Below are 24767 nucleotides of genomic sequence, written 5' to 3' on the forward strand. Positions count from 1 at the left end.
TGTGGCTCATAGATAATGAGAAAAACTGTAAAAAATAAAGATTTTGGGAGGGAGGTGTCCAAGCTGATAGATTTTCCATGTTCCTGTTCCCTCCCCCACCCCCACTTATTTATAATTTCAGTGTCGTGCCACATCACACGTAACGCTTTTGAAACCAGCCCTTCATTTGGGCAGGTGAATAATGAACTGTTAATTTATTTGGTTCAAAGGGCCTGTTTCAACGAGGAGATAGGAAGAGATGTAAACCACGAGTTGTTTCACATCCCCACTGTGCTGCTCCTGGGGCTTGAGTAGAGGGAAGAGGGATTCAGGGAGAGTTGGAAGTGAAAATCAAGTTGGTTGTGCAAAAGGGTTTGACCCAGGCCCCAGGGAGGTTGGAAGGGTTCACCAGGAAAATGGCTTTTGACCTCGGCCTGTGTCACCTGACAGACAGAGCTGGTGTCCCAGATTTTTATTGCTATTTTTGCCCCCAGCAGGATTCACTTCTCCCTTCTCCCTCTGCCAGGAGTTGTGTGAATGGGTTGGGTGACAATGGGAATGTTGGCCCTGGCAAAAGGATTTTACAGAATCGCAGGATGGGATTTTGGGTTGGAAGGACCTTAAAGCTCATCCAGTTCCACCCCCCCACCAGGGGCACGTGGCTTTTTCCACAGGCAGATAATGATAAGGAAAAAGGGGAGGGTTTTAAACTAAAAGAGGAAGGGTTTGGATATTTGGAATAAACTCCTCCCTGTGAGGGTGAGGAGGCCTGGCACAGGTTTCCCAGAGAAGCTGTGGCTGCCCCATCCCTGGCAGTGTCCAAGGCCAGGTTGGACAGGGCTTGGAGCACCCTGGGACAGTGGGAGGTGTCCCTGCCATGGCACGGGTGGCACTGGATGGGCTTTAAGGTCCTTCCCACCCAAACCATTCCATGATTTCATGTCTGACTCCGGAGATGAATTTTCAGGCAGATTCCGGTGGTGAATGACACAGGGATCCCCGGGGTGGTTTCACTGGGAGCTGCTGGTCAGAGCAGTCCCTACAAGGGCCGTTTTGGGGAGCCTGGATGTCCCTGGGGAAGGGGCTGTGCCCATCCAGCATCGCCGCCTGCGTGACAGGAAAGGGACTCGGAGCCGGCACCCACGGGCACATCCCATTTCCTTCGGACACCGTCATTAATTGGGGCCTGGGACACAGCAGTAATTACTGTTTTCGCTGGCTGCCTGGCTGGGAGCTCCCTTTGAGTCACACCATTGGGAAAGTCAACCCTGGGAGGGTTTTATCCTCCCCGATCCGGGCTGAAACCTGGATCTGCACGGGTTTGTGCATCCCTGCCTGATCCAGCAGTTTTCCTTTGGGGCAAACTCCTCCCATGCTCTTCACACCTCAGGTGGATTTTTTTTTTTTTTTTAAGACACCATCATTTGCCTTTATTTCCAAATATTTATGCCAATGATCCCAGCATTCTCTTACATAATAGCTGGATACAAACCCAGCAGTGAAAAAAACACCTTATTACCAATAATAATAATGATAATATTACCCGTAATAATAACAGAATTGCAGGTGTTGGGGAGGGGCAGAGCTATAATTTCTCAAAGCAGCTTATTTGAATTGTGATGAGTCTTAGAGAGCTGGATAAGTCTTGGGTTTAGGCTGAAAATACTGAATCATGTCTCAGGTTTTGGGTTTGATGTTTTTTTTTTAATCCATTCCAAGTGTATTTGTAGTAAACTGCTGCCCTGCTAAATTGAGCTTCTAAAATGAGAAAAATAAGTAGTGGTAGTGGGTGTTTTATGGCCAGGGACTGTGCCATAGGCTGTCCTGGGAAAGTCAGGAAGTCTTTGTCTTATTTATACTGTTCCTTTTTGGGCCTGGATGTTGTTCTTATGGGCAGCGATCTATATTTAAAACCTTGCAGGGTGTGTGTGAGAAAGCAGCACCATTTTCAGTCAGATATCTGTGCTAGCTCACCGAGTCCTCGGGTGTCACTTGTGGGGTGCTGGTCAGAGCAGCCCCTACAAAGGACATTTTGGGGAGCCTGGGTGTCCCTGGTGGCCCTGCTCCGGCGGGGTAGGAGCAGCCCTGACAGCAGGAATGGGGTTTGTGCCACCCCGTCCATGTGATCCCGGCCTTGAGCCGCTGACGTTCGGGGGTGTTTTTTCATTCAGCCCCAGATCCAGCTCCTGGGAAATCAAAGCTGATTAACTGTGAGCTGCTGCCTCCCTGAGCTGTCCCCAGGCTGCTCCAGGTCCTGCCAGGGCCACCCGGGAGGAGCCGCTCGGATGCAGCCGGTGGCCGTCGGGTAACTCGGGGCTGGGGGGGGGGGCTGGAATTGTGGTTTCAGCTGAGCACAGGGAGGGTGTAGGTGTGGTTTGGGATGGTTTGTTTGGGGAGAACTGTCTGGCAGCAGGACTGGGGGAGGAGAACAAAACAGGTGAACAAAAAGCAGCTGAATGTGCCCGTTTGGTACCTGGCAGCAGGTTCTGGGGGGTTCCCTTTCAGTGGGATACGGACACGTGGCAGCTGAAGTGGGAGGTCTGAAATCAGTGGGGTTTTAGTATCTCACCTGTGCCTGTGGAGTTTTCCTTTCTGAAGGCAGCAACACGACCTTGTCCCTTTGCCCATCCATCACTGAGGGGTTTCCCTCTGGGCCAGTTCCTGCATTGAGGGATGTGCAGCGGGAAGAGCTTCATCCTGGGCTCCATTCCTGTAGGGTTTGACTGAGCTCTGGATCATTGCTGGTTCAAAAAACCTCAGAAAAAGCCTCTTTATTCAATTTGTCCCTAATGCAGGCTGGGCTCACATAGCTCCTCCATCCCAGCAGGAATTTAAACTTTCCCAACTAAACAGCGACCGAGCAAGCAGCGATGCGACAGTGCCCATCCAGTGCCCTGCCTATCCAGCTATTTTTAGGAATATTAAGCCTATAATAAGCCTTTTTGGCTGGGGTCTATTTCTGTTTGTCCTGCTTAGTCAGGATTTTGCCCGAGCAGAGCCCTGGTTGGGAGCCAGCGGGGCGAGCGTGGCCGTGGCACCGCGCGGGGCAGGCGGGCAGCGGCCACGTTCCCATCCCTCCTTATCCCGACGGAGCATCCCGACAGCCACACCAGAGCTTGTGACAGCCTGGCTTCATCCAGCAGCCAGCCATTTCCTTGGAGACCTAATGCAGATTAAACTGGATGGGTTTTTAAATAAAATTCCCTATGTAACTACAGGCTGGAGGGAAAATTCCCTCGGTCGGAGCTGCTTGTGGATGTAAACAACTTCATTCTTTGGATGGCGTCCTCCGAGGAGCCCTTGGATTTCGCTGTCACTTCACTGTGACTTATCTCTGCAGTGTAATATTTGCTTTGCCTCCAGGAAGGCAGCTCAGCCTGTTCCAGCTGCTGCTTCCCGCAATCTTGTCCTGGGAAGGGAACCGATGTCTCTCATGTCTCTGTTATTTGAGCTTTGTCACAGCGGTGGAATTTTTTCCCCAGATGAGCAGAACTCAAGGCAAGGTGTCAGTACATACTGACCGTGTTTGTAAGAAGCTGTCTCAAAGCTTCACTGAGCTTTTCCAAAGGAAATGCAGAGTGAATTCCACATTTTTCTTGTTGTTTTGTGGTTGGTGCTCAGCTTTTTTTATTAGATTGGAGTTGTGGGTGAGGTTTGTCTTGTGTCAGTGACTGTACCGGGCTTGTTCATCTCCATGTGGACAATAACAGATAAAATTGGTACAAATTCTACCAGAAATCCTGGAATTTGGGCTGGCAGCCAGCAGCCTTACAGCTGGAGAAACCTCCTAGTGCATCTCAGACTCGGGGTTTAATCTCTGAACAAAATCACACAGAGGTTTCAGAAGAGAAAAGACTTTGAGAGCTTTGGACACTCCAAAGTGTCTTGATAGAGACTGGGTGGGATGTAAACTCCAAAATATTCAAGCTATGGATGTAATCCTTAATTTCTGCCATCAGTGGTTGATTCCCCACCTTTCCCAACCTAAAACCCGTTTCCAGAACACATTATTTGCTCTCTAATAATTAATAATTGCAGCCTGGTTTCTGGCTTGGTTTGAATTGCTTAATTTCCTGTGGTTCTGTGCAGCAGTGGAGGGTCTGGCCAGCATTTCCTCGTGGGTCAAGGCTCACAGAACCCTGGAATATCCTGAGTTAGAAGAGGCCCATGAGGGCAGTGAGCTCCAGGTCTCAGGGCAGCTGCAGTTTCATCCTCAACACACCATCACTGCTTTGGTAACAAGTTTGTCATCTCACACAGGTGCTGTCCCACAAGTAAACCAAGTTGGAGTGGTTTAAAATGACAATATTTACTAATATTTTATAGATTATGGTTTTAAGTTCTGCGTTGTTCCTGTGGCATGAGCTTTGCTTAGTATAGAGACGTGCAGCGCTTTATTGGTCGTGTTTCTGGGAATGTTCATGGCTTTTATTTCCTGCCCACCTCTCTGGGTGTCTCTTGGTTGGTTTTTGTACAGAAATAGGTGTCACCTCCTCCCTTCCCCTCTCTGTGTCTCCCTGGTGGTGCCCTTGGTGTTGTGTTGGTGCTTCCCAGGCAGCCTCATGCTCTCCAGCAGTGCCAGATCCAGGTTCTGTTTCCCTGGAGTGAACATCAAGGTGGATAATTCTGTGTCTTGCTGTCACAACTGGCCCAGCTGCCTCCTCTAACCCTGCAGCCACTGAAGCTCTGAATTATCTTTACCCCTTTTTCTCCATCGAGCTTTGAATTTTCTGCTTTGAAGTGTTTGGGTTCAGAGTGGGCATCGGGCTGACACCGTGTTGGCTTTGGCACTGGGGCTGCTGAGGTTGCATCAGGAATTGAGGGACAGGACAAGGGAAATGGCTTCAAACTGGTGGAGCAGGCCTGGATTGGATGTGAGGGGAAAATTCCCCCCTGTGAAGGTGGCGAGGCCCTGGAATGGGTTTTCCAGAGAGGATATGGACTCACCATCCCTGGAAGTGCCCAAGGCCAGGTTGGACGGGGCTTGGAGCACCCTGGGATAGTGGGAGGTGTCCCTGCCCATGGCAGGGGGTGGCCTTGGGTGGGCTTTAAGGTCCCTTCTAACCCAAACTACTTTTGATTCCATGAGCCAGGAGAGAGCCAAGTGCTTCCATGGATTTTGGAGCCTGATCCGTGGCAAAGCCCCACCAGATGAGCGGCTGCAATAATGACACAAAGCCATGCTTTGAACTGGAGCTCCAGTGACGCCCATCTGGGCCGAGCTGCTGCACCCACACCTTGCACCAGCTGCTGTTCACATCCTCCTGGGCACGTGGGTGTTCCCTGTGCAGGGACACTCAGACGCTGCCAGCTGTCCTGGGTGGTGGCACACGGGTGACCCAGTTCAGGGTGACACAGCCCTGATGTGACTGAGGCCTGAGCAGCAGCTCTGTCTCCTGCCCTGTGAGCAGGGAAATGTGGGAATTAGCCACATCTGCGGGACTGCTTCAGGAATGGAGCCAATTTGTCACGTTCTTTATATTCTTGAGGGCAAAGGAAGAGTTTTTAAAGCAAATGGGCAGTTGCACGTTGTGCTGAGTGTAAGGCTGTGACAGCTTTACCTTTTGGTCACTTTTGCCTGTCTGTTTTTATAAACTTCCTTGATTTCATAGAATTTCAAACTGTTTGGACTGGACCTTAAAATTCATCCAGCTCCACAGGGACACCTTCCATTGTCCCAGGGTTCTCCAAGCCCCATCCAGCCTGGCCTTGGACACTTCCAGGGATCCAGGGACAGCCACAGCTTCTCTGGGAAATCCATCCCAGGGCCTCCCCACCCTCCCAGCCAGGAATTGCTTTCCAATATCCCACATGGCTTCACACAACACCAAAGTTGCTCCTTGGTGGAAGATTCTGTGTCTGGTACAGAACTGAAAATTTACATACATGAAAAATGTGTTTTTCTTTGTCCTGTCCAGAAAAATTTCTTCTATTGGACAACACCTGGTATTAAAGAGGATGAAAGAGATGTTAAGAAAAGCAAACTCGGGGCATTTCGTTTTTATCCCTAGAAGTGTTTTGAAAGCCTGGAAGTCTAGAATAGCCTCTGACATTTTTTCAGAGCTTTATTTTTGTATGGACTTGCCAGAAAGTCCCCATGTCCATGGTATATTTAGCTGTACGTGCTGCAATGACTTAGCAAAATCCCAATTCCAGCCTGTTTTCTCCCAGCCTCTGCCATCTGAACCTCAGGCTTTGGAGGAAGGCTGGAGAAAATAGGTCTGGAGATGTACCCTGGCTCTTCCCAGCCTTCCAGGGGACGGGGAATTCCAGAGCTGAGGTTCTACCACAGAGCCCATCTTGCCTGGGCCCCGTCATGTTTTAAGTCCAAGGACTATTTTTAGTAAGACAAAAAACAAACATTCCTTTCGATTAGTGCTGGTCAAAGGGAAACTCCTGCAGGAACCAGGCTAGGGATGGGATTTGTGCTGGAATCGAGGTGAGATTTTGCTGCTGAGGGATTTGATGGGCTGAGTTCCCTGTGATCAGGCAGAGGAGGCTCCTGGCTCCTTCTGGAATCTCTGTTTTAACCCTTCCTGCTTTTGTTCTGTTCTGCTCTGGTTCCTTTTTGGAAGTCTGCTCTTGCTCTCTGGTTGCTGCTTTAATTTCTCTGATCCTTTCTTTGGGAGGAGGGTCCTGGTTCAGAAGTCTGGACAGTTGTGGGAAAGGGTTTGGATCTACCTGTGTGCTCCTGTAATTGGGGGGGAAAGAAATCACATCTCCTTTTCCCATGAATAATTCCTCTGCATTCCTCCTCCATTAGAGATCTCTCCATGATTTCCTCGATTTCCTAATCGATGAGCTAATCAATTTAATTAGCTGATCCTGTCCCAGGATGCACAGGGGCTGCTTTCCCAGCCTTGGGAATGTTTGTCCCCACCCACTGTGGCTCCAGAGTGGAGGTCTGAGGGAAAAGCCCTTGGAGCTGTGCTGGCTGGGAATGGCAAAACTTCGTTTAATCGGCAGCAAATTGGGCTGAGAGCTTCCGGTCTGGATCCTGCTCAGGACTTGTGATATTCCTGGTGGGAAGTGATAAAAGGGTCTGTGGGGAGAGCAGCACTTCTGCTGGTGACATTTTGGGAAGGAAGTTTGAGAGTTCCCCCTTCAGCATCGTGCTCTGGTGCCTTGGGATAACGCAAAAGCGAACGGGGATTTGGGAGCCCAGCGTTTGACTCTAAAGTCCTGAGGTTTGGTGTTCTCTGGGGATGATGGTTCCTCAATTCCCAGATTTCCATCACTGATTGGAGCATTTGAAGGCTGTACATTGGATTTTCATATTGGATTTCATGTTAGGTTATGGTGGGTGCTTTGATGGGGGATGGGATTGGATCCGTGCTCAGGGCCAGGATATTTGGGATGTGATGGGATTGGATCCGTGCTCAGGGACAGGATATTTGGGATGTGGTGGGATTGGATCCATGCTCAGGGCCAGGATATTTGGGATGTGATGGGATTGGATCCGTGCTCAGGGACAGGATATTTGGGATGTGGTGGGATTGGATCCATGCTCAGGGCCAGGATATTTGGGATGTGATGGGATTGGATCCGTGCTCAGGGACAGGATATTTGGGATGTGGTGGGATTGGATCCATGCTCAGAGACAGGATATTTGGGATGGGATTGGATCCATGCTCAGGGACAGGATATTTGGGATGGGATTGGATCCATGCTCAGGGACAGGATATTTGGGATGCGATGGATCCATGCTCAGGGACAGGGTGTTTGGGAGCTGCTGGATTTTCCCCACGGCCTCACAATACCAAATCTTAGAACTGTGTTTATTTAGATAGTTCTCACGAGCCACATGAGGCTTTGCTCTCTATTTTCCTTGGGAATCCTTAGCAAAAAATAAAGGTTCTCCCATTTTTAGAGTGCCTGAGATGGTTTTACCTGGTCCCAGAGTCCATTCCAAGTGCATCAGGTGTTGTCCATGGATTTGGAGGGATACAGGAACCAGCTCTGGCCTCATTGCCTTGGAAGAACACAGAGCTTTCACAGCATTATCCCTCCTCCTGGTGCAGCACCAGAGATCACAACTCCCTTTAAACCCTTCTTGGTGGTTTAAAAATCAGTTCTGTTTGTCCCAGCGCTCCTGAGGGCTGGGAGAACGTTCTGGGCCCTGCAAGAGTTTGTTGTTTCTCTGTTCACCAGCACCTTTTCCATCACAGAAACCAGCCCTGCTACACCTGCACCTTCCACCTCTGTTTGGTGGATATTTGGGCTGCTGGACTCCTCTTCCTCTTCCCTTCAGCCCCTTGGCCAGAGGTTTGATCTGTAAAACCTCCCGGTTTTGATGTGTCTGTGCCTTGGGGCACCCCCCAAAATGCTGAGGGAGCCTCCCCAGTCAGTGCCAACTCACAAGCACATCCTGATTATCATTTACTTCACTAAAACAGCTGCAAATCTCAGTTTCTATTTAATCTCTCAATCCACAGAGCATCCTTGCACCACATTTTAAGATATTTTCATGTAATACCCCACCCAGCTGTGGTCCAGACCAGGAGCTGGAAAGCTGCAGCACAAAGTTTATCTGTTAGGAATTTATCGGTCCAGATGTCTGGAAATGGCCTCATTAACCAACCACTTCTTCCCTGGAGTAAAGCAGGGTTTGTTCCCTTGAGATGTGGCTAAATGGTGTCATTTTTTCTATTTGCAGATGTTCTCAAACAACGATGAAGCTGCGATCAACAAAAAACTGCCCAAAGAGCTGCTGCTTCGGTGAGTCCTCCCTGGACACCGGGGGGTTGTTGTTTGCATCCAGGATTTTGCTGCTCTGCTCCCAAATGCTGAGCTTGGATCGGGTTGCTCATAAAGCCAGACCCAAACAGAGGCAGGTCCAAGGTCTGTGTCATCAGTTTGTGCTGAATGGGATTGAATTTTGGGGTTTTAAAGGCTGGATTGATATGCTGCCTGCCTGTTTGGTGAACGGAGGAACTTTAAATCAGGTCCTTAATGAGAGTCACCGGTGAGGATGGGCTGATGTAGAGAACAGGATTCTGCTTCTCTGAGGGGTTGAATTGAAAACAAAAGTTAATCCCTCTGCTCCAGTTACACTCGAGTGGACTTTGTCCTGTCCCTTGTCAATAGGAGCCAGATGTTCAGCTCCTGGCAGGATGGCCCCGTTGGCAAATTTTGCAGCAGCTTGGAGAAGAACAAACAGAGAGCACTGCTTCGTCTAGCAGGATCCATCTTTATTACACACACTCCAGTATTTATATGTTTTGGGAGCGTGCAGGGGGAAAGACAAAACAGCTACACCCCCAAACAGCTGGCAGGGCAGACTTTTGTGCCCCTTATCAGCCACTCATTCAACCATGCCACGTCCCAGCGTTCTGGGAGATAAAGGAGAAACATTCACACCTGGTGTTCAGGGCTGCAGTCATTTGCCTGGTAGGCATCTTCCCGAGAGAGCAGGAGGCCCTTATCAAAGTTAAGGGAAACAAGTAACAAGTCACTCTTGTATACAGGGCTCTCGTTAAGGGCACCATGGCTGCTGCTTCTGCATCTCTTTTTTGTTTTTCTCCTACTAAAGCTTTATTCAGTTACGTACCAAACGTGTTCTGCTACTGTGGATCCTCTCCGCGGTCTGGCTGCTGCTCCTCTTCTTCCTCTCCTTTGTGTTTTTCCAATTTCGCCGTGAGCTCTTTGGCGGGGTTGAAGACCCCGTTGGTTTGCTTGTCACAGACGCAGCAGCGCTGGGATTTGCGATAGTGCCGGAGGGCACAGCTCTCACAGAAGTAGTGCCGACACTTGGTGACCACGGGGTTCCTAAAGGAACCTCTGCAGATGAAGCATTTGAAAGGCACGTCCTCCTCATCGCTGCTCACCTCGTAGTTTTTATCGTCGTTGAAGGCGTAGCAGCCTTTGTCCAGCTCCTGTTCTGTCTGCCAGCCGTGTTTGTAGTCCGAGCGGTCGTGCAGGAATTTGCAGCTGTCCCCGAAGCCGCAGAACCCGGTCTCTTTGTAGTCCTTGCAGATGTCGGGCTGGTAGTCCCAGTGCACCGTGGCCCGCAGGTGCTCCGGGGCACGGATGGGGCCTTTCCTGACCATTCCTGAAGAGGCGTTGCCCATCGATGTGTCCTTGGGCTTCACGTACTTCTGGTAGTTGTTAATGCCACGGTAAATTTTATCATCTTCCTTTTCTCTCAGCTCCTCTTGGATTTTCTGGCTGCGCTCGAAGGTGGCTTGAGCATCCTTCTCCGTGTCCAGTTCATACACTGCTGTGGCTCCCATGTCTCCTGGGCCAACAGGTTTCGCTGACCTGGTCGCTTTGTAGGTGACTCCCATCTCCTTGGCAGGATCCTCGCTGCTGCTCGGCGCGTACTCCGGCCTCTCCCTCTTGCGGATCATGGGGTTGGGGGTGTGCCGCCGCCGCTCGTTCCGCACCTCGGTGCTGCCCTCCTCCCCGCTGCTCTCCCGTTCCTGGTCGCTGCTGGGCCGTATTTGCCGGCCCCTGCCCGCGGCTCGGACCCGCTTCTTGAGCACAGAGCTGCAGGCGCCGCTCTCCTCCGCCGTCGGGTGCCGCCGATGCTGCGCCGCTGTCGAGTGAACGTGTAAAGGATTCGGCGTTGAGTTGTAAAGTTGCGGACACGAGGGGAGGATAGGAATTAGCTGACACTCGAGCTGCAGCGGCAGGCGCCACTGCTGAATGTTTTACAGGAGCTACAGGAGGGTAGGGATCACACCTTTTCTCAGGATCGACAGAACCAGGATCAAAAGACTTCCCAAATCCCCCAGAATGCCCGTCCCCTGACTCCGCAGGCACTTCTGCAGAGGCATTGCTAACATTCGCAGCAGCCTCCAAATTTAAAGCATTTGTGGCAGGGCGTTCGCGGACTTGCTCGGCAGGCTGCAAAGTTTTCAAAGCGGTAAATACGGTTTTCCATGCGATTAACATATCATTAACATATCGTCCGTGACCGGCCGCCCTTGCTCTCTCTCTGCCTCTAACTCCACTCCCACCTTTTCCACACCGTAGCGCTGTAGGAACCGTGGGGGGGGGGAATGTGTTACAGTTGTTAATCAACCATACTAATAAAGCAGCTAACTTAGCTGTCGGCGTGTTAAATCCCTGTTCTTTCAAAATTCTCTGCAAAATCTCTTAAATAAAGCTGCTGCTCGTGGGATGTAGCCTGTCCCGTAGTTCTGCGTTCGGATCTTACCTGTCCAGCAGCTGGAGATGAAAAAATCGGGGTCCCTTCCAGGCGCAGCTCAGTTCAAACGCGGCGGCTGCTGCTGGAGATTCAGTGATCGTGTCTGTGTTCAGGAGCTATTTTGCAGCAGCTTGGAGAAAAACGAACAGAGAGCACTGTTTCATCTAGCAGGATCCATCTTTATTACACACACTTCAGTATTTATCTGTTTCTACCATGGGAAAGTTTTAAGAAAGATTTGGGAACGTGCAGGGGGAAGGACAAAACAGCTACACCCCCAAACAGCTGGCAGGGCAGACTTTTGTGCCCCTTATCAGCCACTCATTCAACCATGCCACGTCCCAGCGTTCTGGGAGATAAAGGAGAAACATTCACACCTGGTGTTCAGGGCTGCAGTCATTTGCCTGGTAGGCATCTTCCCGAGAGAGCAGGAGGCCCTTATCAAAGTTAAGGGAAACAAGTAACAAGTCACTCTTGTATACAGGGCTCTCGTTAAGGGCACCATGGCTGCTGCTTCTGCAGCAACCCCCAAACAGATCAGACTTTGTGGATTGTTAGGGTTGGGAAAGTCCTTTAAGACCCTCAAGGTGTCTGTGGATAATTCTGCCCTCTCCTGTGGGAAGCAGGAGGGGAGCGTGGGGGATGATTGTCCCTTACGGGCACAGTTTGGGCTCTGGAAGCAGAGTCGAGTTTTTCAGTGCTTTAAACTCAGGTGTTGGACTGGAAATGGGGAAAGCAGAGGCAGCTGGAATCTTGAATTATTAACAGCAACAGCGGTCTTACACTGCGAGAAACTGTGGGTCTGTCAACACTCGGTGAAGTCTGGGGAGGGGAGTGTGAGCCAAGGAAGTGCTGCTGGAATGAAAGGAACAGGGAAAAGGGATGACTATCCTTCGTTTTCAGTACACTGCCTCCTCTGGAAGGGTATATCCCACCTGATTCTGCCTCTTTTATTCCTGTATTCCTCACCCCAGAGCACAATGTGTGGCTGTTAGAGCCCTCCCTGCTGCAGTGTGGATATTTGGGATTGGGGCCTGGGACACGGGAAATGATTGTCCATGTGTGTGGAGATCCCTGGGTGAAATGAGCTTCCCCAGGACCTGGGGAAGAGAGGCACCTCTGGGAGGAGCAGGATGGAGTCACAGCCACCACAGGAGGAGTTTGCAGGTGGCAGCAACTGTGCTTGTCCTGAACCATGGCTGGGATGTGCAGCAGCAGAAGAGTGACAAAAAGTTGTCTTCCTGGATTTTCTGAGATGATTTTCTTTTTCTGATGGGAACAGATGCAACAAAGCCGGGGTTTGTCCTTGTTCTGAGATGACAAGACAAGGGTTAGGTTGGGGACAGGTGGTGAAGAGCCCTGATGGGTGAGGCTGGGAGTCCGTGTGGCACTGGGAATGTGGGGAATAGGGTAGGGAGAAAAGGGTTGGGTGATGGAATGTAAATGGGATTTTGCATGGATTTCAGGGAAGGAGAGGTGTGTGGGCATTGACCTCCCCAGGAGCAGAACCTTGCTTGGAGCCTCAGTGAGGTTTCTGGCGGATGGAAGTGAAGTGATCCTGAGTGGAGCCAGAGGCTGAGGTTTGGGTCATTGCTGGCTGTGTGAAGGCACAGTCACCTCCAGACGTGTCACCTCCTGGCTCTCAGCCGGTGGGAGACAAAGCTGGGGCGGGTGCAGCAGTGCCAGGACACGGATTGGTCACCACCTGCTGGGGCTGGGGCTGCTCCTGCATCCCTGGCAGTGTCCCAGGCCAGGCTGGACAGGGCTTGGAGCAGCCTGGGATAGTGGGAGGAGTCCCTGCCCCTGGCAGGTGGAACCAGACAATCCCTAAGGTCCCTCCCAGCCCAAACCATTCCATGATTCCATGAACACTGCCGGACAGTTGGAGAAGGATTTGTGGCAGAAGGAGGGATGGTCCTGCGTGGAGCAGGGATTTGCATCAGGACAAGCCACAGCCCTGTGGAAATGTCTGTGCCTGTTGTGTCCTGCTGTCACTGATCATCCCAACCTGCTGCAGAGCAGGGAATTGTTCGGGATCGGGTGGAACCGAGGGGAAATCGGGAGTTGATAAATGTTTAAAGCTCATAAGTAATGGTTTGGAGAGCTGGAATTCACTGTTAGCATACTGCGAAAATTAATTACTGTGCATTGACAGTGCAGCCTTTGGAAGGGAAACTTGGATGGGTTTTCTGCGGGAATCTCCTGTAAATGGGTGTCCCTGTGTGCAGGACAAAGGCTGGTGTGTTTGGGCACTGCTCTGTGAAGTCCTGTTCCCTGCTCCAGGCACTCTCAGATGGCTCTGGGGTCCCCGGTTCGTGGAGTGAAAGCTGCACTTAGGCAAAATAAAGAGGAGGAGGAGGATGTGAAAGGGGAGAACAGCAGCCTTTGTTATCCCTAAAAGTACAGGGATGTAGCAGGAGGGGTGGTGCTCCTGAGGGCTGTCCTGGGACGGATGTCCCGTGTCTGGGATGCAGCGCTGGCATCGTGTTCTGCCCCACCTGGGACAGGGACGTTTGTCCTGTGTGTCCAGAGAGAAGGACATGGGTGGAGAGGTCACAGATCCCAGGATGGTTTGGACTGGGAGGGACTTGGGGATTGTCTGGTTCCACCTGCCATGGGCAGGGACTCCTCCCACTATCCCAGGCTGCTCCAAGCCCCGTCCAGCCTGGCCTGGGACACTGCCAGGGATGCAGGGGCAGCCCCAGCCCCAGCAGGTGGTGACCAATCCGTGTCCTGGCACTGCTGCACCCGCCCCAGCTTTGTCTCCCACCGGCTGAGAGCCAGGAGGTGACACGTCTGGAGGTGACTGTGCCTTCACACAGCCAGCAGTGAGCCACAGCAGCAAAAGGCAGAGTTCCCTCTGCCCCCTCTCTCCTTGGCTGCTCCAGCTCCTCCCTGTCAGTGTCTGCCTCGGTGACTCCCAGTGGTGACTCCCTGGTCTCTGCTGGCTCCAGCTGTGGTTGTGTCCCCAGAGGGGCATCCTGTCCCTGTTTCCCTGCATTCCCACTGCTGTTGGAGAGGTGTTTTCCTTCCTGGGGGCTGCCTGCCAGTCCTGGCAGCCAGCCCCCAGCGCCAAGCCTGGATTTCCCTGGCAGAGGCGTTCCCTGCTGCCCTCCTGAAGGAGGCTGCACTGCCAGTGTGACGTGGGGCTGCTGCACAGCTCCCACTTGGCCTGGAGCAGGGATCAGGCTGCGGGAATTCAGCTGCTCCTGCTGGGTCACGGGCAGGTCAAGCAGTTTGCAGCTCTCTCCTGTCTTAAGCGGCTTTGACTCCGTGCTCTGCTTGTCCAGCCCTGCCCAGCACACCCCCAGCACACCCCCAGCACATCCCCAGCCCCGGCTCTGCCATCCCCACACGCAGCTTTATCCCTCGGGAGCTGGAGTTGTGCCCAGGGGGAGCGCTGAGTTGGCAGCAGAGCTGTGGTTTCTGTCCCCCTGCCCAGCCCATGGGAGCAGGATTGAACTGGAATTGAACTGGGATGGTGGGGCAGAAATCAGCGTGGATAATTTTAGAAGGCTGAAGGTCTAAGCTGGCTCACCTTGGAGCCCACAGCATCCAGGGATTTCATGAGAGTCTTGACCTTAATCTAATTAGTGCAGCAGTGGGAAAGTGAGGAGTCCTAGAAACCCTTGAGTGGATTAAGAGGTTGAAACCTGAAAATTGCTCAAAGTGAGTATGTTTTACCCAAATTGTGCAGAGCTGAGCTGTTCAGACAAAACCATACACGTAGGGAGTCCCTTTGCTGTGTGACAATTTAATCTGCTGCAATTCCAGACTTAATTCCTGTTTGGGAAGCTCAGTCTGTGATCACTGTTTGATGATAAAGTCAATTTTGTGGATTATTTCCTCCACTGTCAACTCTCAAGAGTAAAAAGACCGATGTGAAAGGGCTCATCAGGCAGCTGTGAGAACAGGAATCCTGTTTGGGTGGAAAAATAAATATCCCAGCACGGTGCCTTTGGGGCTGTTAAAGCAGAATTGGGGGAAATCATTGAAGTAGTGCTGATCAACTTTCTGCTGCTGTCACTGCTTATCTGTGGGGCTTGGGGTATTTTAATGTTCTCCAGCAGTTCCTTGGAGAGGGAAAAGCACCTCCTCAGGGCTTCAGTGGATTTCTCAGCTCGGGTCATGGTGCCTGCAGGACTTTACCTGTGCTCCTTGCTGCCCTTCCTGGCCCATGGGGAGCAGCTGGATCCACTAAAATCCACAAGCAAGGAGTGACTGCTGTGAAAAAGTCATTTTTGTGGCCTGATTCTGCTGATTCATTGACTCAGGGTCTTGGACAAGAGCAAGAGCAGCTGAGGGAACACTGGAAAAGGCTCTGGAGCTTCTCAGAGCTGAGATCTCTGTGCTGGGGAGGGAGAGGGGTGAGGGTTTGGCCGGGGTGCATCCCTGTTATTGTGTAGGCAGGCTGGGAAGGGAGGAGCAGGAAGTGGAAGAGAATTTGTCCGAGATCTACCAGCCCTGATAGAGGGATGAGGTGGTTATTGGCAGTCTGGGATTCCCGTGGAGAAGGGAATTTTAATGAAAACAGAGAAAACTTCCATAGTGAGTGACCCAGCCTCTGCTCCCGTAGAATTTGAAGTTTTACTTTCACCCTAAATTCCCACTGTATGAGTAAATAAGAATTTTCCCCGGCTTCTCTCATTGCCCCAGGTTTTCCTGGTATTGTTGTGCATGGACATGGTGCTGAATAAACCCTTGGACACCAGTAAATGACACTGGGGGCAGGGGGAGCCTTGTCCGTAGGCAGGGAGGGGGGAACTGCTCTGAAATGCAGAACTGGGGATCCCAAACGGTCTTAAAATGCACGTGGGATCTTCTCCAGAGCTTTCCCCAGCACATCACTGTCAGTTTTGTTTCTTGGTAAGATCAGAAGTGCCTTGAACCCCTTGAATCTTAACCCCTTAACTCCTTGGATCCACGAGTATCCCTGGGAAGTGTGGGAGCACAGGAGGGAACGTGGCTGTTTATCCTGGTTTAGCTGAGTGCTGCTGTGTGATACCTTTAGCATCAATGTTCTGATAAACCATCTGCATTCACCCTCCATCAGGAACACCCTTTTCCCCCAATATTGGTGTTTCTGAAGTGCTTTTTCCATCCCTGCTGCTCAGGGTGCTCCTGGCTGACAACATTTGCCTTCTCTTTTGGGTGGCCTTCAAGTTGAGAATATTAAATTAAAATATTAAAGCATATTGTGGTCGAACTCTTTGTATTATCTTTGCAAAATCTACAGTTTTATAATTGTTCCCAAAGGAAACGAGACCTTGATGTCCTCCCACCCTCCGCTTGACCTCGTCTGCTTTGGGACACGATTGTTTGAATAACCATCAACCATAAAGTGACATTGAAACCCCATTGAATTTTATACATTATTGATGTCTTGGTGCAGATTGGGAGCTTTCCATGGGCTCGGGGCTTCCTGCATCCACAGCTGGGGGGGTGTGATCCCGAGGGAAAAGCCTGGCAGTCTCAGCCTTGTCATTCTTTTGTCCCAATAATAGCCCCGGGCGTTGGCCATGTCCCCGGGGTGTGTCCTGGCCCAGGGTGACACTCAGGAGTGACCACAACGTGGTTGGTCCCTCCTGGCTGAGCACATCTGGCTCTGCCAGTTGTGGGAGCATGGAACCCTGGAATGGGTTGGGCTGGAAGGCACCTTTAACTCCCATCCATTCCCATCCCCTGCCATGGGACACCTTCCCCTATCCCAGGGTGCTCCAGCCTGGCCTGGGACACTTCCAGGGACGGGGCAGCCACAGCTTCTCTGGAAAACCCATTCCAGCCCCTCCCCACCCTGACAGGAAGGAATTTCTTCCCAATATCCCATCCAACCCTTCCCTCTGGCAGTTTAACCCCATTCCCCCTTATCCTGGCACTCCAGGCCCTTGGGAACAGTCCTGCTTCACCTTTCCTGTAGCCCCATCAGGTACTGGGAGGCCACAATGGGGTCACCCTGAAGCCTGAAGAAGCCCAGCTGTCCCAGCCTCTCCTCCCAGCAGAGCTGCTCCAGCCCTGCCATCACCTCTGGGCAAACCAGGAATAATCTGGGCATCGAATCCAGGCTGTGCCCTGCCTCCATCCCTGGGAATGAGGGATGGCACTGCCCGCTTTGGGAGCTGCTGCTGAAGGTGCTGGCGTGTTGGAGTCACTCCTGTGCGGAGTCACAGCCAGCCCAGCAGCCCTGGTGGTGCTCCCTGTCCTGTCCCAGTGTGGGGCTCCTGCAAGGCTCGCTTTGGGTGAGCAGTCACTGATTTGGGGTCAGGAACTACTCCAAGGTGTGAGGTTTCTGTTTCCCAGTGGCTCCATGGCTGGGTTTTGCTTCCATTTGGGAATTGCTGCCTCTGCATTTCTTTTCACAGTTCAGCTTTCAGCCGAATCACAAAGAAGTTTTGCTGTCCCAGTCTTTTTTTTTTTTTTTTCTGCTTTCACCCCTTTGTTTTCCATGTCCCTTTTGTTTTAAATGTCAATAACCAATAAGGTATCTCTTATTTCTGTTCCAGAATTTTCTCTTTCCTGGATGTGGTCACTCTGTGTCGTTGTGCTCAAGTTTCCAGGGTAAGAACCTTCCTCTTTCCTGGTGGATTTTAGCAGGGGGTTGGACTTGGGTGCCAATCCTCTCTCTCCAGCATCCCCAGCACGTCACCTGGGGGGGTTGGACCAGGGAGCTTTGTACCACTCAGCTGGAGTTATTTAGTGTCCCCTGGAAGTCCTGGAAAATTCCCATAGCCCCAGTGAGGGGGAATTCCAAGCTGGAATAGCATTTTCCAATGTCCCAGGTACCAAGGGGATGGGGCTGACTTTTTGCCCAGAGCTCTCCCCTCGTTCTGGGTTTGTACAGGGACCTCACACCCCTGAAATCCCCAACGTGGGATGAGTCCAAAATGGCATCCTGTGGGTTTTGGTGGAAAGACAGGAATTCTGATTCACAAAGGTGCTGCACAGTCAACGTTTATTTTCTCCTTGGAGATAGTTGGAGTAAGCAGGGAAATAAAATGAGGGGTTTTTCTTATCCTTTGTGGGCTTCACTTGATGAAATCCAACTTGGATTATTTGTTTGGGAAAATTCCTCCAACTGGACTGGAAGGTCCATTTATCTGGAGCTTCCAGATTTATTCAGGTTTATTTTTCCTGCCAGTGTCTGGTAGCTCCCAGAGGAAGCAGCACAGCAAGGGTGGGATGGTGATCCAGGGAAGGAGTTGGAATGGTGTGTTCACCATCCTGGCTGGGTGACACCTGCAAAAACCCATCAGTCCTGGCTCCAAACCTCAACCACAACTGATTTAATTACTTTAAATACATTGGAATTTTTAAAAAAAGGATGCTTAAACATTGTTAATTGCATTTAAAAATACCCAGTGTGGTGTCTGGGCATTACAGTGATGACCTGAATAACACAGGCCTTGCAGGGAAAGAGCTTCCAGCTGAAATCCAGCAGAGCAATATTGGCCAGAATGGGCTGTCAGGGACTCTTTGCCAATGTCAGGGTGTTCTCCTGGCATGTCCCAGCTCCTGTTTGCACAGGGAACACAGCACGGACCACATTCCGTGGCACAGCACGGGAAGTTCCTGCAGGGATGTGCAGGAAGGCTCTGGAACGTTCCCTACACTGCCCATGGAATTACACAGCCACTGGGGCATTTCCCACTGCTCTTCTCCTGGCTGTAACCAGACCTTAAAACAAATATCAACATTGAGCTTTAAACCCCCCAAAAAAATCAATGAATTTGCTCAGTTCTGTTGTCTGTTGTAACTCTGCACTAACTGCTGCCCAAGAGCCGGTGTTTGTGCTGGGGCTGAGCTCGGTGCACGGGGCAGATGGGGTGGAAAATCCCCCTGTGTTTATCCCTGGCTCTTGCACAACGCTGGCTCCTGGTTGCTGCAAGCTCCACTTGTTTACCTTGGTGATGTAACCAGAACTTTAAATGCAGCCCTGTGCTCCTGGCTGAGGGCACAGTGACCAGCTCCAAGTTCCTGCTTCTCCTTCGGAGCAGGAACCGCCGGAGATTTTGGTTATTTAAACAAAAACCAAACCCTTTGTCAGCGCAGCTGCCCCGTGTGGGGTCCCCCAGGGGACTCACCTGTGCCCAGGAGTCCTCTGAGGTGTTGGGGAGGAGATTCCAGCCAGGAATGTGAAGATAGCTGAGCTCCAAGCACTCTCCTGGCTCCCAGCTCCACCTCCCAAGGGAGTGGAAGCAGCCAGGGCACCTCTTCCTTGGCTGGGGGAATTGAAATTCCGAGTTGTGAGGGATCCCTGCTCCCTGCAGGTGCTGCTGATGCCAGCCCAGTTCTCCCTGCTGGCTGGAATTACCTGTTGCCTCCCCACCTGGGACAGAATGTTGTTTCTCAAAGGAACAAACTGTGACTGGCTCCCCACTGACTTTTTTTTTTTTCATATTAACCGCACATTTACATTTTTTCCCCCGATAAAGGCATGGAATGTTCTGGCCCTGGATGGCAGTAACTGGCAGCGAATTGACCTGTTTGATTTCCAGAGGGATATTGAGGTATCATTCAGTGACATACAAACCCATTTCTTCTTGTTAAAATGTAATTACAGCCTAGAATGGATTAATACTCCCAGCGTAACCCTTTCTGCCTTCCCTGGAGATAGAAATCATTAATTTCAGTTCTTCAGCTTCAGGGAGTCTATTTTAAAGTCTTGGCAATCCATTCAGCTTTTGAAAATGGACAGAATTCTACACCTCTAGCAAGACTTAAAGGTAGGAATGGAAGGAAAGTAGTTTTGGGTGTTCTGAAAACAGAAATTAGTAGGAAAGGTGAATTTTTGGGGAAAACTACTGTTTGTGTGGAGGAGACTTTTAACTACTCCTCCTTGCACTCAAAGTTAGCACCGACAAGACCTTGAGGACTGAATGTCTGTTGAATCATGGCCTGCAACATTTGTATCTTTAATACCAAAAAATGAAATTGGAGGTGATTCAGGAGGTCCAAATTGTCCTTAAAAGATGCAGCTTTGGAGCTGCTCTGTTGTAGCTGAACCTGTGGGATGTGGATTCTGCAGCACCGGTGGGGGGATGGAGGATGAAAATTCAAATGGCCTTGAGCAGGAAAAGGGATGAGGAAAAAATCCAATCCTTAAGTCTCTTATCAGGATGGTTTATCCTGTTCAAAACACGATGGAGGAGTGGGATTGGGAACGTTTCACATTGGAGGAGGGAAATGGGGAATGTGTGGCTTTAAATTGTGGTAGACCAGAGGCATCAAGCAGCTGCTGAGTGAAGGTTCCCACCTTGTGGGAAATCCACCCCTGATTTTGGAGGAAAGAGTTAAAATAATTCCCTTTGTGCCGATGAAAGTCTGAGCAGGGACAGGGATGAGGAGCAGGAAGTGGCACCGACACCTCAGCAGGGTCTGAGTGGCCTGGGGAAAGGAAATGAGGGATTTTTGGTCTTCCTAATGAATCCTTCACCTCGTAACATGCCCTAAAAATCCTGGACCCATGGAATGACTGATTTAGAGTGGAGTTCTCAGGGCTCCTGACGTGTGCAGGAGATGGGACTGAGCAGCTCAGCCTGGGACGAGGGAGAGGCTGGGAACACAAACCAGGCTTTTCCCATTCCTCAGTGCTTTTTGGGTGGTTTTCATGTCCCTGCACATCAAACCCGTGTTGTTGCTTAAGCCCAGCTGCCCCTTTGAAAGCAAAATGCTGGAATTCGTTATACCTCACCTCAGAGTTCCTGCTGGGCTTCCTGGCATCCTCAGGCTGTGCTGTAACCGAGTTAAATCCATCAGTCCATGCAAATTCTTGATAGAAACACGGTTGGCTTGTTTAATTCAAGCAGAATTCCTAGGATTGCTTGAGGAACTGCAAAATCAGGGAGCGTTTCAGCTTTTCCAGCCTTTTTGCAGGGATGTGGAGCTGCTCCCATGGTGTCCCCAGAGCTCACCTGGACAGCCCAGGGTCCCTTGTCGGGTGGTGGGGTTGTGCTGTATTGAGCCTGGTGGCTGATTTGGGGTTTTTTTAGACTGGAAAAGAGATTCTGGAAGAAAATCCTCATCTCACAGAGGTCCCAAGTGCCAGTTAGTCCAGGAAGGACCGAGGGATGCTCCTGTTCTCTGAGGAACAACCGAAGTGCAGGGGAAGTTTCTGAGCTTCTGAGCACGGGTACAAATATTCTCCAGTGGTTTTGCCCTTCATTCCCAGGGAGAAAAGTAAATCCTGGCTGTAGTGGAGTCTTTGGAGGCTTCCACTGGATCCAGACTTGAAATTAAAAAGCCTTTTCCTGGATCTCTTGAGCACAAATGGTTGAATCCTTTTTCCTGCAGGAGCAAAACTCATGGGCTGGTTCTGCTCATCTGGTTTTAAGTAGAAATTGGAGTTCATCCGTTGGCTGTACTTGGAAATCTGGGGTGTAGCTCCTTGGGGAGTCTGTGCCCATGTCCAGGAGCTCCAAACTGGAGGAAATTCCTCAAAATTCTGTAGCTGATTGGCTTTAGGTGATGGCTCCTTGTCTCTCCATCTTCAGAAGCTGAATAATTCTCCCTCCCCCTCCCTTTAGCCCATTCCCATGGCTTTTGTGTTGCCTTAGCACCGTTTTTCCCTTGAATACCAAACTGTTGTTAGTCTGCAGAATGTTCACCCCTGGAGCTCTTCGGGCTTCTCACGTGGCTCTTCCTGTCTCCCCCAGGGCCGAGTGGTGGAGAACATTTCCAAGAGATGTGGGGGATTCCTGCGGAAGCTGAGCCTGCGCGGCTGCCTGGGAGTGGGGGACAACGCCTTAAGGTAGAGCTGCACCTTGGTCCTGCTCTGGAAAGGGCTGGAAAACCAGGATTGGGATCACTTATCCCCACTTTGCATCTGAAACCCTCAGGGTGTCAACACCTGGAGAGCAGTGACAGAGATGATTAATTTCTTGTTTAATTTCTCATTTAATTTCTCATTTAATTTTTCATTTGATTTCTCATTCGATTCATCCATTTTTTATTATTTAATTCATCATTTTTATCATTTAATTCATCATTTTTATCATTTAATTTATCGTGGTTTTATCACCTAATTTATCATTTTTAACCTCACCCAGCAGCCACTTCTCTCAGTTCTCATGCAAATAAAGCCAAGTGCTGAGGCTGAGGGTGACCCAGGCTGGGACATCCCAGGGCAAGAGGTGGGGCAGCAGAAATCAGGGATTTTCTTGGGTTTGTTCCTGATTTTCTTCTTGATTTTCTTGATTATTTTCTTCTTGATAGGTTCTTTCCTTGATTCTTTTCTTCTTTCTTGATTTCCTTCTTTATTTTCTTGGTTCTTTTCTTTTTCTTGATTTTCTTCTTGATTCTCTTGATTTACTTCTTGATTTTCTTGCTTTTTCTTTCTTGGTTCCTTTCTTCTTTCTTGATTTCCTTCTTGGTTTCCTACTTGGTTTCCTTCTTGGTTTTCTTGATTCTTTTCTTCTTGATTATCTCCTTCTTTCTTGATGTTCTTTTTGATTTTCTTCCTGATTTTCTTGTTTCTTTTCTTGATTTTCATCCTGATTTTCTTCTTGATTTTCTTGATTCCTTTCTTCTTTCTTGATTCTTTTGACTTTCTTCTTGATTTTCTTCTTCCATCTGTTCGATGCCATTTTGTGAAACTTTAATCTGACGTGTTACACTTCAAACAAATGCTGTAAAACACCTGGGATTCCATTGCCTGACAAATCCAGTGTTTTCCCTTTCCTTTTCCAAAGGACCTTTGCCCAGAACTGCAGGAACATCGAAGTGTTGAACCTCAATGGTTGTACCAAGATCACGGACACGTGAGTAAAACTCCTCCCTCTTCCCTGGGCGCCCCTGTTCTCCCTCTCTTCTTTAAGGGAAAGCCAGGTTTGGGCATGTGGGAGGTCATGGAATCATGGAATGGTTTGGATTGGAAGGACCTTAAAACCCATCCAGTGCTGCCCCTGCCATGGGCAGGGACACCTTCCCCTATCCCAGGGTGCTCCAAGCCCCGTCCAACCTGGCCTCGGGCACTTCCAGGGATCTGGGGGCAGCCACAGCTGCTCTGGGAACCTCTGCCAGTGTCCCACCTCCATCCTCACCCCAGCCTGCCCATCCCACTGGATTTCTGTGTCCTGGGATGAATCCATTGCAGGAGTGTCCCCCGTGTGTCTCTTCCAGCACCTGCACCAGCCTCAGCAAGTTCTGCTCCAAACTCAGGCACCTGGATTTGGCTTCCTGCACCTCCATAACCAACCTGTCCCTGAAAGCACTGAGGTAGGAGCCAGCAGCAGGGATTTGCCATGGAATTACAGGCTGGAAAAGACCTCTAAGATCCTCCAGCCAACCCAGCAGCACCCCACACTCCCTGCAGAACCTCCCTCTGGAGCTGGCGTTCGCCAGGTGCAGCTGCGCTCTGTGGGTCCCACAAATGGGAATCCCAGCGCTTCTGGCTTGGGGGGCAGGATTTTTCCCAAGGCAAATGAACATTTCCATGTGTCTCCCTGTGTCCCCAGCGAGGGATGCCCGCTGCTGGAACAGCTCATCATCTCCTGGTGCGACCAAGTGACCAAGGACGGGATCCAGGCGCTGGTGCGGGGCTGCGGGGGGCTCCGGGCCCTGTCCCTCAAGGGCTGCACCCAGGTACGGCTCTGGAAAAGTGGGAATCAGCCCAGCTGGGATGAGTGGGGGCGTGGAATATCGTGTGCTGTGCTTACTGTTCTATTGTTGTTTAATTGTACTGATGAGATTTTATAATGCTGATAATGACAATGATTGTTGAAATGGTAATAATGATGTTAATATACAGGAATAACATAATAGTGTCAATTATTTCATATTATATGATTTTAATCGTGTTTATTGTGTTTTATAATAATCAGAAGCGTGATAAGAATTACACATAATGCATAGGGTAATATAATAATGTACAATATTTTATATTCATGTTTAATTTTTATTTATTATATTTTATTATGATGACCGTAGTAGTGAGAATAATATCGATAATTATAGGATAAGACTAAAAAGAAAATAATGATAACAAAAATGTAATATTAATAATATGGTAATAACAATAATAATAATAATAATACTTAATATAGATATAATTAATAATAATACTATAGTAGTAACTATAAAGATAATGATTAATAATAAGAATATAGTAGTAATTATAAAGATAATTATTATTAATAATAATAATAATGATAATAATAGAAATCCAGCAGCACTGCCAGATCCAGGGTAGGGAAGCATTTTTGGGGCCAGGCTCTTCTCCCAAAGATGCAAAACCAACCCCCCAAGGCAGGAATGCTCCTGCCGTTCCTGTTCCTGTGCTGCCTTTCCCTCCTCCTCAAAGGAAATTCCAATTTCCCTGCTCTCCCAGCTGTAATTCCTGGATCTCAGTGGGAGCTGTTCCCATCTCTGTTTGTTTTCCCTTCCAGCTGGAGGACGAGGCCCTGAAGTTCATCGGTGCCCACTGTCCCGAGCTGGTGACCCTGAACCTGCAGACCTGCCTGGTGAGTGGCACTTCCCGGGGTTCCCAGCCCTGGAATGTGCTCCATCCCCCCTGCACATGGGAAAATTGTCACCAGCAGCTCTTTGGTGGCACTTCAGGGACACTGAACGAGCCCCCCACCAGCCTGGGCTGTGTCAGGGGTGTTTCTCTCCTCCCTCTGAACTCATCTGTGGGATGAGCTGG

General features: G+C 50.1%; 2 protein-coding genes across 4 annotated transcripts in view; one reads left to right on the top strand and one right to left on the bottom strand.

Annotated features, from left to right (window-relative positions):
* Positions 1-24767, top strand: part of FBXL20 (F-box and leucine rich repeat protein 20) — a 40038-nt gene that overhangs the window by 5106 nt on the left and 10165 nt on the right. For all 3 annotated transcript variants that reach the window (XR_014227092.1, XM_082297220.1, XM_082297219.1), the window contains exons 2-9: positions 8636-8697; positions 17632-17686; positions 19561-19635; positions 21781-21875; positions 22816-22884; positions 23246-23341; positions 23581-23707; positions 24511-24585. Coding sequence is in view for 2 of the 3 variants with exons in the window: in XM_082297220.1 (XP_082153346.1) it covers positions 8636-8697; positions 17632-17686; positions 19561-19635; positions 21781-21875; positions 22816-22884; positions 23246-23341; positions 23581-23707; positions 24511-24585 (654 nt within the window). In the remaining variant the exon portion in view is untranslated. The remainder of the gene's footprint in view (positions 1-8635; positions 8698-17631; positions 17687-19560; positions 19636-21780; positions 21876-22815; positions 22885-23245; positions 23342-23580; positions 23708-24510; positions 24586-24767) is intronic.
* On the bottom strand, positions 9440-10757 carry LOC309582185 (E3 ubiquitin-protein ligase RNF113A-like; the record flags this gene model as incomplete). Its single annotated transcript, XM_082297223.1, has 2 exons — positions 9440-10516; positions 10664-10757. The coding sequence occupies 2 exons, from the start codon at positions 10755-10757 to the stop codon at positions 9543-9545; spliced, it is 1068 nt and encodes a 355-aa protein (XP_082153349.1). The 3' UTR covers positions 9440-9542.

The sequence above is a fragment of the Coloeus monedula genome (genome assembly GCF_965178545.1).
Source record: "Coloeus monedula genome assembly, chromosome: 26".
Lineage (NCBI taxonomy): Eukaryota > Metazoa > Chordata > Aves > Passeriformes > Corvidae > Coloeus > Coloeus monedula.